Here is a 13703-nt window from a genome sequence, read left to right as displayed (position 1 = left end):
CTGCCTTTTGCGCCCCTCTCCCGTCTTAGGATCCTGAATTCCACCATCTCACAGTCCCTGCACCCAGTGCTGAGACTGCCCTCATGTCCCTCCCCAGTTCTTCCTTGATTCCAAGTATGTGGTCTAGGAGAGCACCCTTGTTTATTATCTCCTTGATCAACTATGCCAGGGAGTTGTCACTGTGCTCTTGAACTCTCCTAGATTGCTTGGGCTCTGCTGTGTTGTCATTTCTAGTTTAAACCTCTTTCTGCCAGCTTTAAAATTAACCTTAGTATAAAATAAATCCTTGTCCTTCTGTGCTCCCTGCTGCAGGCCTGGGGCAGCATTTGCAGGCACACTGACTACGAGGTGGCTTCGAAACTCAGATTTGGTGTCCTTTGCAGCTGGAGCTGCACTTTTACAGTGGCACTTGCCTTCCTGGACAGGTGTTCACCTGAAACTATCTTAGCAGTGACACGTGACTAGAAATGTGTTCTTGGTAAAGTGTTTTTTAGTGTTTTTTTGCTTTTGAGCTAACCACCCTTGTGACTTCCTCTCTGCCCAAGGCTTGCTACAAGGTGAATATTCTTAACTGTTTCCTTCTTGCACAATGAAGGGTTCTTCTCAAATCTCCAATGAGATTTGCAGTAGGATCCACCTTCTTTTTTTTTTCTCTCCTCCCAATAACTCAGAATGCAAGAGCTGGAACTGGTTGTGGAGGTTTTCCTTAGGGCTGCTCTCCACGAGGCAGAGCTGAATATGGCCTATGGCTGAGCTGTCCCAGACATTTTAGTACCAAGAGTCACGTGTTGTTTTGGGAGAGCTTGGTGTGTGATCCAGCAGGGGCCTGCTATGCTTGTGGCTGAAAACACAGGGTACAAAATTATTCTTTCCTAAGGACTCTAAATAATGGGGCCAGACAAAAGGTAGAAATGAAGGCAGAAAAACCACATATGTATGGAAAAAAATTTACCAGCTCTAGAGATTGAAGTATTTTGGTCCAACCTTTGCCAGGGACATGGTCATTCCTGCAGTTTGGTTTGAATTCCTTCCCACGTGACTAAACTAAAGGCATTCACATACTGAAATACAGTTGATCACTCTGAAAATTTTAGTGCTACCAGATTAAAGAGCCAAAGAGCCAGCCAGGAGATGGGCCCCAAGGGAGTTTGTCATCTCCCCTATCTGCACTGACTGAAGGATTTGGGACAGAGATTAAACTCTTAAGCGTTCAAGCAAATCCTCCTCTTGCCTTCCTTTCAGATTCCTGCAATCTGTGTTTTAGTCCAAGCCCCGAGTGGCACCCAGCAAGGCTGCTCCACTGCCTACAGGCATTGCCCAACATTTGCTGGGCCAGAGCTCCAGTGCAGCAGAACACACGGCCAGGCATTTCACAACTGCTGTCATCTCTGGATCTCTGCTACAGAAATAGAAAGGGAAAGCCCAGCTAGCTAAGTTTGGCTCTGAAAAGAAGCGGAGTGCACATACACAGCTATGCTGCTTTTCCTAAGGGGAGGGGGGGGGGGCGGTAAGTGGAATTGCAGCACCATCTGCACGTCCTTGGGCTGTTTTGTGGCAAGGAGCCACATCCTCGGGATCCTCCTGCCGTGGATGTCACAAGGCTGTGGAGACTGGTCCACCACCTCCATGGCTTTTCACCTGGAAAAGCTGCCATTCTGTTTTACCCTGCCTGTAGCCACACTCAAGAGAGGCTCTTGGCAATGTTCAGGATTTGGGCTTGTATTTTTAGCATAGAAAGGCTCAAAGCATGGCACTGTTTAACTCCAGGCTTTCTCTATGTCCCGAGATGTGGTCCCAGGAGCAGAATAATGTGGCCTTGGATTCCAGGGGCAGAATGAGATGGTGCGGTCCTGCCAAGTCCCGAGGTGCTGGCAGCACCACAGCCCTCCCTCCAGCCCCTAAAACTACCTTTCTGCTTGGGGGGGGACTAACATCAGGCTTCCCCCAATAGCAACAGATCACTCAAGTAGCCTTTTGCGGTTTATTCTCAGTGAACGAGGACGGAATTGTAGGGAAATCGCCCTCCAGGAAACCCCTGTGACAAGGCGCCTCTCGGTGTCACTGCTTGGGCTTAAAATGGCGCGGAAGGGCAGCGAATGGCTCCTCAACTCCGCTCTGCGGCACCGGCGGCGCTCGGGGCGCCCCGGGACTGCTCGCCGGAGGGCAGACAGCGGGTGAGGGGCGGCAGAGGGGCTGAGGAGGGCTGAGGGGCGGCAGAAGAGCTGGACGTGCCCTGAGCTGCGGCTGCAGCGCCCCGAGAGGGAGAAAATGGCGGCGGCGCGCGGCCCAATCAGCGCGCGGCGCCGGCTCGTGCCCGCCCGCCACCCAGTCCCGGCGTTCCGCGTGCCCCGGACGGTTCCATTCTGCGCAGCCTCCCCCTCCCGGCGCCCGGCGTGGTCGCGCCCGGCCACTATAAAGCGCAGCGCGGCGCACGTGTCATCTCAGTGCCGGCGGGAGCGGGAGGCGGGAGGATCTGTGGTGCTGGTGTGGTGTGCACAGGGAGCGGTGGGCGTCGGGCGTGCCGCACAGTCACCGCTCAGCCCCTCGGTGCTCGTGTCCCCGGTCCCCTGTGAGGGTCGCCGGTGCCCCCCTGCCCGGCCCCGTGCTGCCGCCGCTCCCCCGCGGGATGCGGGCTCGGCCCGCCCCGCTATCCCTTACCCCCGCGCCGGCCGCAGCATGAGCGCGGCGAGCGACACGTATTTCCTCATAAAAGACATAAAACCCGGACTGAAAAACTTAAATGTCATCTTTATTGTGCTGGAGATCGGTAAGTGGCGCCCGGCACGCCCCACCCCCCGGGCCGCCCAGGCGTGTCCCGGCGGGCGGGGGGGGCGGCGGCGCCGCGGCCCCTGAGTGAGCTGCGCTTGCTTCTCCCCGCAGGGCGAGTCACCAAGACCAAGGACGGGCACGAGGTGAGGTCCTGCAAGGTGGCGGACAAGACGGGCAGCATCACCATCTGCGTGTGGGACGAGATCGGCGGCCTCATCCAGCCGGGGGACATCATCCGCCTGACCAAAGGGTGCGTACGGGGCCGCCCCCGCCCGCCGGGCCGCGCAGCCCTTTGTCCCCCGCGGGGCTGCAGCGGCTTGGCCGGGGCACGGCCGGGCCCCTCGGGCCGACCTCTGCTACTCAGGCAGCGCCCTGAGGTCACTCGCCAGGTTAAATCCACCTTTTCCCCGTCCAGAACATGCCTAGAGTGAGCATACAGGATAGGAGGGGCTTGGGTTTGTGATGAGGCGGTGGTGGTGAGGAGACTTGGTTTGGCTTTAAAAAAGCTCCTTAGGAAAAGACTTCTGGGGCGGGGGAACCGCAACAGTCAGTCCTGGTCTGTAAATCAAGCAGGGGAAGTCAAAAACACGTTCTTATTTTCACAGCCGGGTTTTCACTCTGGCAGTCAGCTCCTTAATGAAAGGAGGGGGAGGATTACATCTCCCATGCAGAAAAGTTGCTTTTCATTGCAATGAGTTTAACAAAAATGACAGGCAGAGGACAACCTTTTCAGTTTCACTGTAAAAATTCATGCTACGGCTACTCTGTAGATTGTTAGTTTGGCTAGGTGCAAATACTTTCTCAGAGGTGATTTAGTAAAAAAAAACCCCGAAGAACATCTACAAAAAACCCCAAAACCTGCAAAAGCACCCCCCCCAAACTTATATTTATTAGCTGTGAGAGAGAATACCAGAGTCAATCTGAAAATCCTTTTTCATGTCACTTAAAATGTCACCAGCAAAGTGGTAGTCACTCTCACTTGAGTTCTTCATGTCAGGTTACACTTTGAAACCCATTACACTGATTGTTTGGCCTACAGCACCCTTGGAGATGGTGGAGCTACAGTGTGTGTAAGGTCCTGTTAATTTGTTTTTATGAAAAAGTAGGCGAAAGGTTTGCAGTGAGTCTGTTAACAGCTGGTATTAAGTTGGTCTTTTGAGCGTAATTCTTGGTTGTGGCCTGAAATTGGCTGACCCTTGCCACCAAAACTACAGCTGCTTCCTCTTATGCAAATGTCCTTGTACGCTAAATAGGCTGACTCCTCATTTGGCTGACTCCTCGTCAGAGGTGGTTCTGGGGAAGGCTGCCTGCGTGGAGAGCACGTGTAGCACAAGAATGGGTGGAACTAAACCAGAGCTCTGGGCCAGCACAAAGCCGTCTGTAGATGACAGTGAAACAAATTAAGAGCGATGATGTTCAGCACTGCTACTGTGCTGTGCTCTGTGACTGGCTTACTGTAGCTGCTCTGCTATTTGTGTGCAACAAATAGGAAAGTCATGGCATCCTCTAATGTAAAGTGAGTTTGGCTTGTATGAACTAAATTTATGAGCTGACATCACTGTTTCTGGTGGGTGGCAAAGTCATGCCTTCATTTACATGAATTGCACACACCCTTAGGACTGCATAGGGACTGAAATGGCAGAAGCTAAATCTTTTCTGGTTTGGCTCTCATCTTCAGAAAAATGCCCTTATGCGAGTATACAGGGTTCTCCAAACACAATTTTGTACTTAAATAGGACTGAGTGATGCTGCCATTGCAAGGCAGGCAAATTTCAGCTTTAGAGACCCATCTAACTCTTCAGTGCATGATGCTCACTGTTACAAGTGGAAAAGCTTATCTAGGCCCCATGTGCCCTTCCCCCTGCCTTTTTCCCCCCTTTCAAGCTGCAGATGCATTCCTCTTCAAAAGCAGACAGTGTTGCTTAATTTTACCACTGGCTGACCAACCTTTTTACAGGAAGCTGTTGCAGTTATTATTTCTAAATTTGAAGTTAGTGCTGCAGTTCAGTGCTTTGTGGCCAGCTCTTTTTGACACAAAAATAAGTGGTTGCATACTTTTTGCTCAAGGGTGTTAGCCCCATGATTTGCTGAGTGTTGTCCCAGTAAACGTATATTTGCTTTATGTTTATTATTTGGTAGCTCCTTTGTGCTCTGAAATAAGACCGCCCAACTAGCAGGTTATTAAAGGTTTAGCATTGAGGGAGTCTTTGCAGTGAAAGCACTATGAAGTGAAGAACATAAATCGTGCTTCTGGATGGGAAACTCCTGAGATAGTATCTCCAGTTACAGTGCCTATGCTTTCCTGCTTGTGCTGAAGTACAGGGTAGGTTAGCATTGCACTGGCAGTACTGGCCTCTGCTGCCACTCTGACTCCTCCCTGCTGCCTCTTCATGTGGCCAGATGACTCCCAGTCCCACCAGATAAGGCAAAGGGCAAGAGGAAGGGTTGTTATCTATGTTCCAGAGATAGACCTGGAGCATAAGGAAGTGGTGACTTGTCCAGATTATCAGTGATTCCCAACAGTGCAGTTGCTGAGGCTCCATATTCTTTTTCTAGAAGACATACAATCCTTTTAACTCCCTTGCACTGTAGCTGGTTTTCTGGTCTGTATTTTCCTTATTATCTACACATATGTGATGCCCCTCTCTAAAAGGAACAATTACACAGAAACTTTCACATGACTCAAATTTCAGTGCTTGAAGTCAAGTGCTACTGTAAAGACTAGAGTGCACTCACACTGTCCTGTAATGTTCCTTCGATCAAAATATTACTTCATTGTGTTTCTGTACATCACTTGGAACTTGGTCAAACTGCCTTTAAAAAAAACCACTCTGGACTTCTACTAAAAACGTAAGCACCTCCCATCATATGCTTTCAGTAGCAGTTCTCTAGTGAACAAAGGTAGTTCTTCTGGCTCCTTCTGAAAGCAAAACTGAGTTGTGACTGAAGCAAAACTGAGTTGTGACTGAATGTAGCACAGATAGTGCTTTTGGCAAAATGCGTTTCCTCTGCAGGACCAGTCATAAGGGTTGCTCCTGCCAATGAAAGAGCATCCAGTCTCTGCTTTCCTGGACTTGCCACTGAGCTGCTGGTACCTTTTGCTAGAAGTAGTACATGGGGATCTATGAAGTTCTAGTGTTGGAGTTCCTGGGAATTTTTTTCAGTCCATTCATACTTATATGTAATACTTGTTGACTCCTGGAAGATAGCATGCTTCCGCTTCCTCTGTCAATTCATTAGGAGACTGCTTCACTTCTCCTTTCTTTGGCCAGGTATGCATCTCTGTGGAAAGGATGCCTGACACTTTATACAGGACGAGGAGGCGAGCTGCATAAAATCGGGGAGTAAGTATTGTGTGTTCATACTTCGTATCCTCTCAGCACAGTAAGTATGACATGTGTTGGCTGTTAAGAAATGAAAGTTAGGGCAGCAAAAGTGTGCTGTCAGTTGGTCATGGATAGGCACAGCACAAGGCAACCTTGCTATGAGTTTCCAGATGCCATTGTGGTAATGAACTCCAACCTTCTTTGAACATTGGGGAAAATCAGCCTCCCATCGTTGGCACAGCTCTGGGTTTCAGTGAGGAGGAGGAGATGTATAAATGACAAGGGACTGAATCTGCATTGCTTTACTACGCCTCAGCTTGATGAACATTTTGATGGAAGCCTTGTGTGTGTGTGTGTGTAGCATGCTTGAAAGACAGGCAGGGCAAGGAAGAAAGACCAAGGTAACTCCAGTGAATCATCTTAAGCAGAAGCAAACCTCATTAAACCTGCTTTCAACTGCCCACAGAATGGGGCAACAGTTCCTGACTAAGAACAAACATGAGTAAGGTACTTGAGCAACAGAAAAAATAACAATGTTTTCTAACCAGAAGAGTACTTCACTGTTGCAGAAAGTTCTGTGGGAAACCTTATAGTCATGAGGGAAATGGGGCTCTGGCGTGGTCACATCTCTCCTTGTGTGGTTCAGAAGTGCCCAGTGTTCAGCTGGATTTTGTGTGAGATAACCTGTAGATTTTATTTGGTGTAAATCTGTCACTTCAGAAGTGTCATCCAGTTGGCTTACTCTCCAGCAGAGTGGAATGATGTAAGTTCTCATCTGGGTTGTACCTCCCAACAGCAGGTGGGAGCTCCATTTCTGCTTAACTCCACTCCAAGCTGTGTAATGATCCAAATCTTTTTTTCCCCCCGCCATAATTTCCATGTTGAGTTGATGGGCCTATTCCTCCATAGTCCCCTTGAGTGGAAAAGAATGCTTTGAATTTTACTCTCTGTTTTGGACTCCTCTGTGCTTTTGTTGTTAATGGGGCACTGCATAGCATGGGACCATGTGGGAGTGTTTTTAAGTTTTCCCTAGATTTGTAACGCAGTCCCAGTTTGACAGCAGATTTGGGTGACTTGTGCCTCAGGTGGCCTTGTGATTGGGCACTGCACAAGATTGTGCAGCGGAAGAGAGGCAAAAGGAGCCCTTTCATCACCTTTTGTTTTCTTTAGGCTAGTTTATCTCCTTGAGTAAAGGTATACTTGCCTCTACTTCACTTCACACCAGGAAAGATGTGACAGCCTCACTGCAAGTCTATAAAGGGATCAAAGAGTCTCTTAACACCTGTGGATATTCTCTGAACAGTGGGGTCTGGATTAATTACTTTTGGGTGATGGGATGTGTCAAGAACATACGCTCTTTGTGTTGTGGAGTTGAGAAGTTCTGTTAAAATGGCTGTAGAACTTCCTCATAATCCTAAATTCTCCCCAGGTTTTGCATGGTATACTCGGAAGTGCCAAACTACAGCGAGCCCAACTCTGAACACGTCGGGCAGAACAAACTGGTATGTTAAACTTGTCTGAGGCTTCTGGCATAAAGTGCTCTTTGTTCTGAATACTTCACACTAGAATGTGATCAGATGTGATTTTTTTGGAAAAATGGACTTAAAGTGATATATAGCTAAAAATGAGCCAATAATTAAAGTAGCAGATAAATTCCATGTAAGAACACAGGACATCATCCCCTTTCTGTGAAAATGTGAGTTTTCTCTCTCTGATATGTCTTTTTTTTTCTTTTTGTTTTAATTTTTCTCCAAAGGCACAAGGTGAACAGAACAATATTGCTGCACCAAGTGGTATGGGTACTTGTACTTTTGGGCCACTGGGTAAGTAGACTTGAAAAGATGAGAAACGCTTAATGGGAATAGAAGGAAATTTATCATGCTAAGGGTTCTCCATTCTTGGGAAAAAAGTGTTCTAGGCTCTAAAATGTTATTCAAAAAGAGCCTGAATCTCAAGCATGTAAACATGAATGTTTCTAGATCATTGTTTTCAGGATTTCTTTCCTAGAAGTGAAAGAGATTAGAATATTCAGTATGCTTATATCACATAAGAGGACTTGACTATTCCTAAATAGTTTTTATGCTTTTGAAGAATTTTTGCAGCACTTGAAATTCTGGGTTTTTTTAAACTGCCCAAGGCATTGGCTTTAAAGAATCCTTACTTTAATCTTGTTAGTCACTGTGGCTTTCCAGGTTAGCTCCCCAAGTGGTGGCAATCTGAATTCCAATGTCTGACTTGCCTGTATTTTGTGCTGTATTTAAACATAAAGGTTAAATAAGATGATGCTTCAAGGACTTGAGCAGGTGTAAGCTGAGAGGGAACCTTAGTTATGGTCTGCCTACACTATGTCCAGACTCAGTACCTGGTGTTGTAAAACTACTGTTGTGACCCTTTTTCCTGTAGCTGAGAAACAGAAGTAGGTGATGGAGGGGAACTAGTTTGGGAGGGGAAAGAAAGGTAACCTGTGGGTTGGAGTCTTGCAGTGGCAGAGGAGGCTTTTCCTTCTAGTCCTCAGGGTTTGCTGGTTACTGCAAAATCCATATGTTCCCTGTTGCTAAACTTCTATAAGGGAGCAGTGATTGCAGTCCATGGAACTTGTAATAACCTTTTTCTCTGTCTTTTTAGGAAATGGTTTACAAACTGGACCTGAAGCAAGTGGATTTCCATTCACGTATAATCACGGTCACATTTATGCAGGTAGTGGGAGAGGCAATGGACGAGGACCTGTAAATGCAGCACCAGCTAATAGTGTTCAGCCTCTTCCCCCTGCTGTCAGTAATGGGAGGGACCCACGCAGGGCCTTCAAAAGATGACTATGTCAAATGTGGTTGTACAGCTTGCTTAAACTCTACACTCTACTTGAACACTTACTGCACTTTTATTTATAGTTAACTGTGAACCAGTTTGTCCTTTGTTGTTTTTTTGGGGGTTTTTTGTTTGTTTTTTTTTACCTTTTGGTCTATGGAGCAAACTTGATGTGATCTATTCCTTGTTTTGCTTAGGGAAGCACAGTGAGTCTTCCCCATACATAAAGGGGGTAGGGGGGAAGATGGATACAAGAAAGTAAGGGTAACAGGTTGAAGTGTCTCAATTAAAAGTCGGTGCCCTTTGCTAAACGTAAGAAAACTTCAGTTACATACATGTATTTCTGTTTCTCTTGGTCAGCCATGTAGCCTTAATAGGTCTATTGTGTCCTGTGCACACGTGGTTTGACTTCCATTAGAGTGCTAATGGAAGTTCTTCATATTGGAAGAAAAACCAAGGGAAGGAGCAAAGATGCTCTAATGAGCTGGGTGTCCTTGGAACGAATATAGCTTGTAAAAGCAATAAGTGTAAGGAAATAGTGGTGCCAGACCTTGTGGTGTCTCTGGAATCAGAAAATGGATAACTCAGAACAAAGTTGAAGAGATGGTGAGTGTCTTGAAGCTTGATTCTGATTCCAAAAAGGTGTACGCTACTTGAAAATTCTCTATAAACACCATTACCACTGTCAAAGAAAATTATACTGATTTTTGCTTTGAGTAGAAGTTTGGATATTCATTCTTGCTTTGCATGGGATAGCAGAATAGGAGGATCTAAATTGAGACAGTGCTGGGGAGTATGCTGTTTGGAACCACTCCTTGCGTAAAAGCTCATGGTTACTTTGCGGCAATCTGAATTTCCAGGAGAGGACTGTTTTCCAATGCTGCATTACCCATCTCTTCGACAAGGCTGCCTACTTCTTCCTTCATTCACTTTTCACAATGAATTACATATTAGGTGAAGCTGTATATGTGGATTATAGAGGTACTGGCCAAGCACACAGCTGCACCTCTGATGCTGTTAAGCTTTCCTTCCTCTGTTTTCTATGAAATGCAAATTATCTTTTGAAGAACCCCATCACCTCCAGATAGCTGGTTTTATTTCTGAGATCACAAATGCCTTGACTCTAGGTAAGAGTCCAGTGCCATATATCAGATCAGGTTCAAAAAACAACTCGGAAACTGAGGTGTCATACTGGATTCATCTGTTTAACTCTTCTTAACTGACCTCTCAAATAAAAATTTTGCACTAACCACATCAAAAACAAATCTAACTTTCTTTCTGTCAAGCCATAAAGACTTCATGACAAAAGGCTGTTTCTGAATTGTGAGGTTCTGTGGTCATTCATGTTCTTGAATCTACCACTGAGTCACTAATGTTTACAAGTTGTTTACATTTGATACTTCTGCTTTTGGTATTCTGTCATGGTTTGTTGAAAATTGCTTCTAATTGATGACAGTTCCTTTCTTGGTGTGAAATACTGAACTTTGAAATGCAAGCATCAGCAACAACAAACTTCTGATGGGAGGTTTAGAGAGACCTGCATGCCCAGACACCTGAGGGCTGTTGGTCTCTTAGTCTGTGGTACCTGCTTCCAGGTGGAACTAGTGAAACTTGTTTTGGACACAAGAGGGTGGCATGCCTCATGAGATCACCCTGGGTGCTGCTATGGAACAACAGTGCTAATTGGTGAACCAGAAAGCATATGACTTCTGAGGAAATGGTGTTAAGGAGGTCATGTGTAACTCAGGGACTTTAAATTACTTACTATTTAAATAAATGTATAGTCTAGATGCATGGACATTCTACAGTATTGCATTAAGACATTTGATACGCTGGTGAGAAGGAAGCCAAGAGGAGTTCTAAACCTGGAAAGCATATATAGCATGTTCCAGAAGTAACAAGGTGTAAGTATGGTGTGAGAGCTGTGCTTCCCAGTAACACCTGTAAAGTTAGCAAGTGATGGCATGGTGGGGATTTGGTACTCATTGCTCATTGGATGATCTCAGGGCCTGGTGGTCTTGACTTCCCTGCAGCATAAAGAAGTTGAAATAGAGGGGAACCCTGTGTTAGTGTGTGCTGAGGTGCCTGATGTTTGTAGCTCTATGCATTTGAGCTTTTATTAAGCTAATAAACAGAATACTTGTTCACAAATTCCAAGTAAAAAGTGAGATGATTACTGCTGATAAGTGGCATAAGATTAAAAGCTTGCTGTCAAGTGGATGATTGATTTGCAGGTGGGAGGAAAAAAGCAAGTGGCTGCTCTTCATGCTCTCAAGGTTAGTAAGATTCCTGCTTCCCCCTTTCTTTCATGAAACTATTGCAATTTATTAATAAATTTTTACTTCTTTGCAGGGGAAATCTGCCCTGAAAAGTCACATGGACTTAAATATTTTTGAAGGTCTTCTAGTGAACCTAGAACAAAGTTGTTTCCCTCAGAGGGATCAGTGACAAAATAGCAAGTTCTCAGCTTGTAGAGGAATCTGGGAGCCTGCCTTACACCTGTTTGGATCATACCACCTTGGTTCATGGCGAGACGTAAAGATGCACATACTTCCCTATTGCAAACAAGCAGCTGTCCTGAATTAGACTGACACTACAAGGCAGTTCATAGGTGTCCAGTGGTTAGGTCATTAGTGAGTCTTCCCAGATATCTTCCTAAGTAAAAAAGTTAGGCTGCACTTAGGTTAGTCTCGTGCTAGATAAATACAGATTTCCAAAGGAAAAAAACACACTGAAAGGTGTTCAGGTACCCAGACACAAACTGCCCAGTGCTGAAGTGAAACAGAGTAGTCCTGATACACTTAAGGCCTAAGATGCCCAGCTCTCATTACCGTAAAATAGCTCCTCTTATCTGCCCAAAAGGTCTGATGGCAGAATGCAGTGAAGTGGCAGTGGAAAGAATGTTCTGTATTTCTGCTGCCATCCTCTGTGTGTTCTTTCTGTGCATCCTCCGCATGAATCTTTCACCTTGATCCAAAAGTGGAAAAGCAGTCCTGTACTGTGAAGCACTGTCTTAACCTTGGATACATGGTAGAGTCATACACTCCATGCCCACAGTGAAAAGGGGAATGTCCTAGAAGAACAAATACAAATGCTGGACCAAGGCATGTGAAATGTAATCTGCCTTCACAACTCACTGAAACTAGCAGGTTGCAGTCCTGTGCACCCCAAATAATCTGCTTCTCCACATCACAGATTCCAGGAAGGGTATTTGCAGTGGGTGCTGCTTCTGCCAAGCTGTGATGGATGGTGCAAATCACCCTTTCTCCCTCAGTGCAGTGTCTGCACAGACACCCCCCTTAGCAGCATTGCAGAGGGGTTCTGTTGGCATGTGCCAGGGGAAGGTTAGTAGACAACTCTGGTTCCCTGAAACCCTCTGGGGCCTTATGTTTTGCGTAGGCATTAAACCTTGTGTTGTAATGACCTGGCTGTGCTATGGTCATCTTCTGTGGTTTGTGTACATATCTCAAAAACAAGGGAATTCTTTCCTGTTCTATAAGGCAGTTTGATGTTAGCAGCAGCTCCCAAAGTGCTTCTTTGAGTCTAGGTATTAGTAAAAGCAGTGGGATTTGGAGTGTTTCTGGGGAAATTGGGGCTCCTTCATGGCACTTTTATTTTCACCTGCCAGGTTGTTCCCCTGATTCTCTCAAATGTTCTTAGCTTTGTCCAGTCAAACATGCTCTTTGTTCTTAACCCCTGAGGCAAGCAGTTATTTACACTGGAGCGTGATCTCCAGCAGTGCTTTCCCAAGGGATCCCAAGAGGTGCCTTACTGTCTCCCTGCAGCCCTTGCTGGCAGCTAGCTCCGAAGCTGCAGTCAGCTGTTTTGGGGAATTTCTTCTCAGTCCAGCACCATTGTATGTTCTTGAGGAGACTGCAGGGCTGTGACTTGCTGTCTGGCATCTGATGTGGCTTTGATAATGACTGCAGAGCTAATGATGGCTGTGTCCCAGCCAGGTGCTCCCCTTGCTGTGTGATGTTGTGAAGTGAGTGCAGTCCTTGCTGCTGAGTCGTGCAGGGGCCTCAGGCGTCCCAGTCATTCATTAAGAGATGCTCTTTCTGATGTCAGCCTTAATCATGCTACAGATTCCTTTATTCTTGATTCCAGAGAATTTGAAATTGTTATGGCTCTTTATAAGGGTTCTGGTTTTTAATTTATTCTGTGATGGGCATTTGTGTGTGTGTGTGTGTAATTGAGATGAAAAACAAAAGCTGTTGATTCAACTATAGAGGATGGAGTTCAAAGGGATTAGAAAAAAAGTTTAGAAGTGACTAAGGGGAACTCCTTAAGGACTTCATTTAACTTTTTAATTTCTCTAAATTGCTGATGTTTTTCCTCAGGAAGAAAGCAATGCAGTTATAGGAGCTTCATCTAAAACTGCTCTCCCACACTGCCAGCTGATAAAGACTGTCTGGATTTGTATGTGTTCTAGGGAGAAAGATTAGGAAAGGAGTAAAACATCAGGATTTAGCTCAGGAAAGAAAATTCCTGTGCTGTAAATGTATCTTCAGAGCTAAATGCTTCTTTATTATATGTTTAAATGGAATGTTATCTGCTCTGCAGAGTGGAGAACCCAGAGTAGTTCAGTCACTGCAGGGCTGACTGGCTGACGTGTTAGGTAAATTTACATATGAACGAAAAAAATCAGCTTAATATGCCATCAACTGTGACTCCACAGGAGTGTAGTTGTATGTTGTGCTGTATCAGCAGAGCCCTCTACCAAGCTTTCTTCAGGTTCATGGCCAGAGGGTGAAATGGTCTTGCAAAGTAATGGACAGCTATTTAGGAAATATGGAACCATGC

The 13703-nt window shown here is 45.9% G+C and overlaps 1 protein-coding gene across 1 annotated transcript; it reads left to right on the top strand.

The window, feature by feature from the left end:
* Positions 1-2455: 2455 nt before the first annotated feature.
* NABP1 (nucleic acid binding protein 1) lies at positions 2456-11051 on the top strand. Its single transcript, XM_071562047.1, has 6 exons — positions 2456-2767; positions 2881-3019; positions 6042-6113; positions 7525-7597; positions 7852-7918; positions 8721-11051. The coding sequence occupies exons 1-6, from the start codon at positions 2677-2679 to the stop codon at positions 8906-8908; spliced, it is 630 nt and encodes a 209-aa protein (XP_071418148.1). The 5' UTR covers positions 2456-2676; the 3' UTR covers positions 8909-11051.
* Positions 11052-13703: the final 2652 nt, after the last annotated feature.

The sequence above is a fragment of the Pithys albifrons genome, chromosome 8, assembly GCF_047495875.1.
Source record: "Pithys albifrons albifrons isolate INPA30051 chromosome 8, PitAlb_v1, whole genome shotgun sequence".
Lineage (NCBI taxonomy): Eukaryota > Metazoa > Chordata > Aves > Passeriformes > Thamnophilidae > Pithys > Pithys albifrons.
The sequence above is the reverse complement of the archived record's forward strand: the minus strand, read 5'-3'. Positions and strand labels throughout refer to the sequence as shown.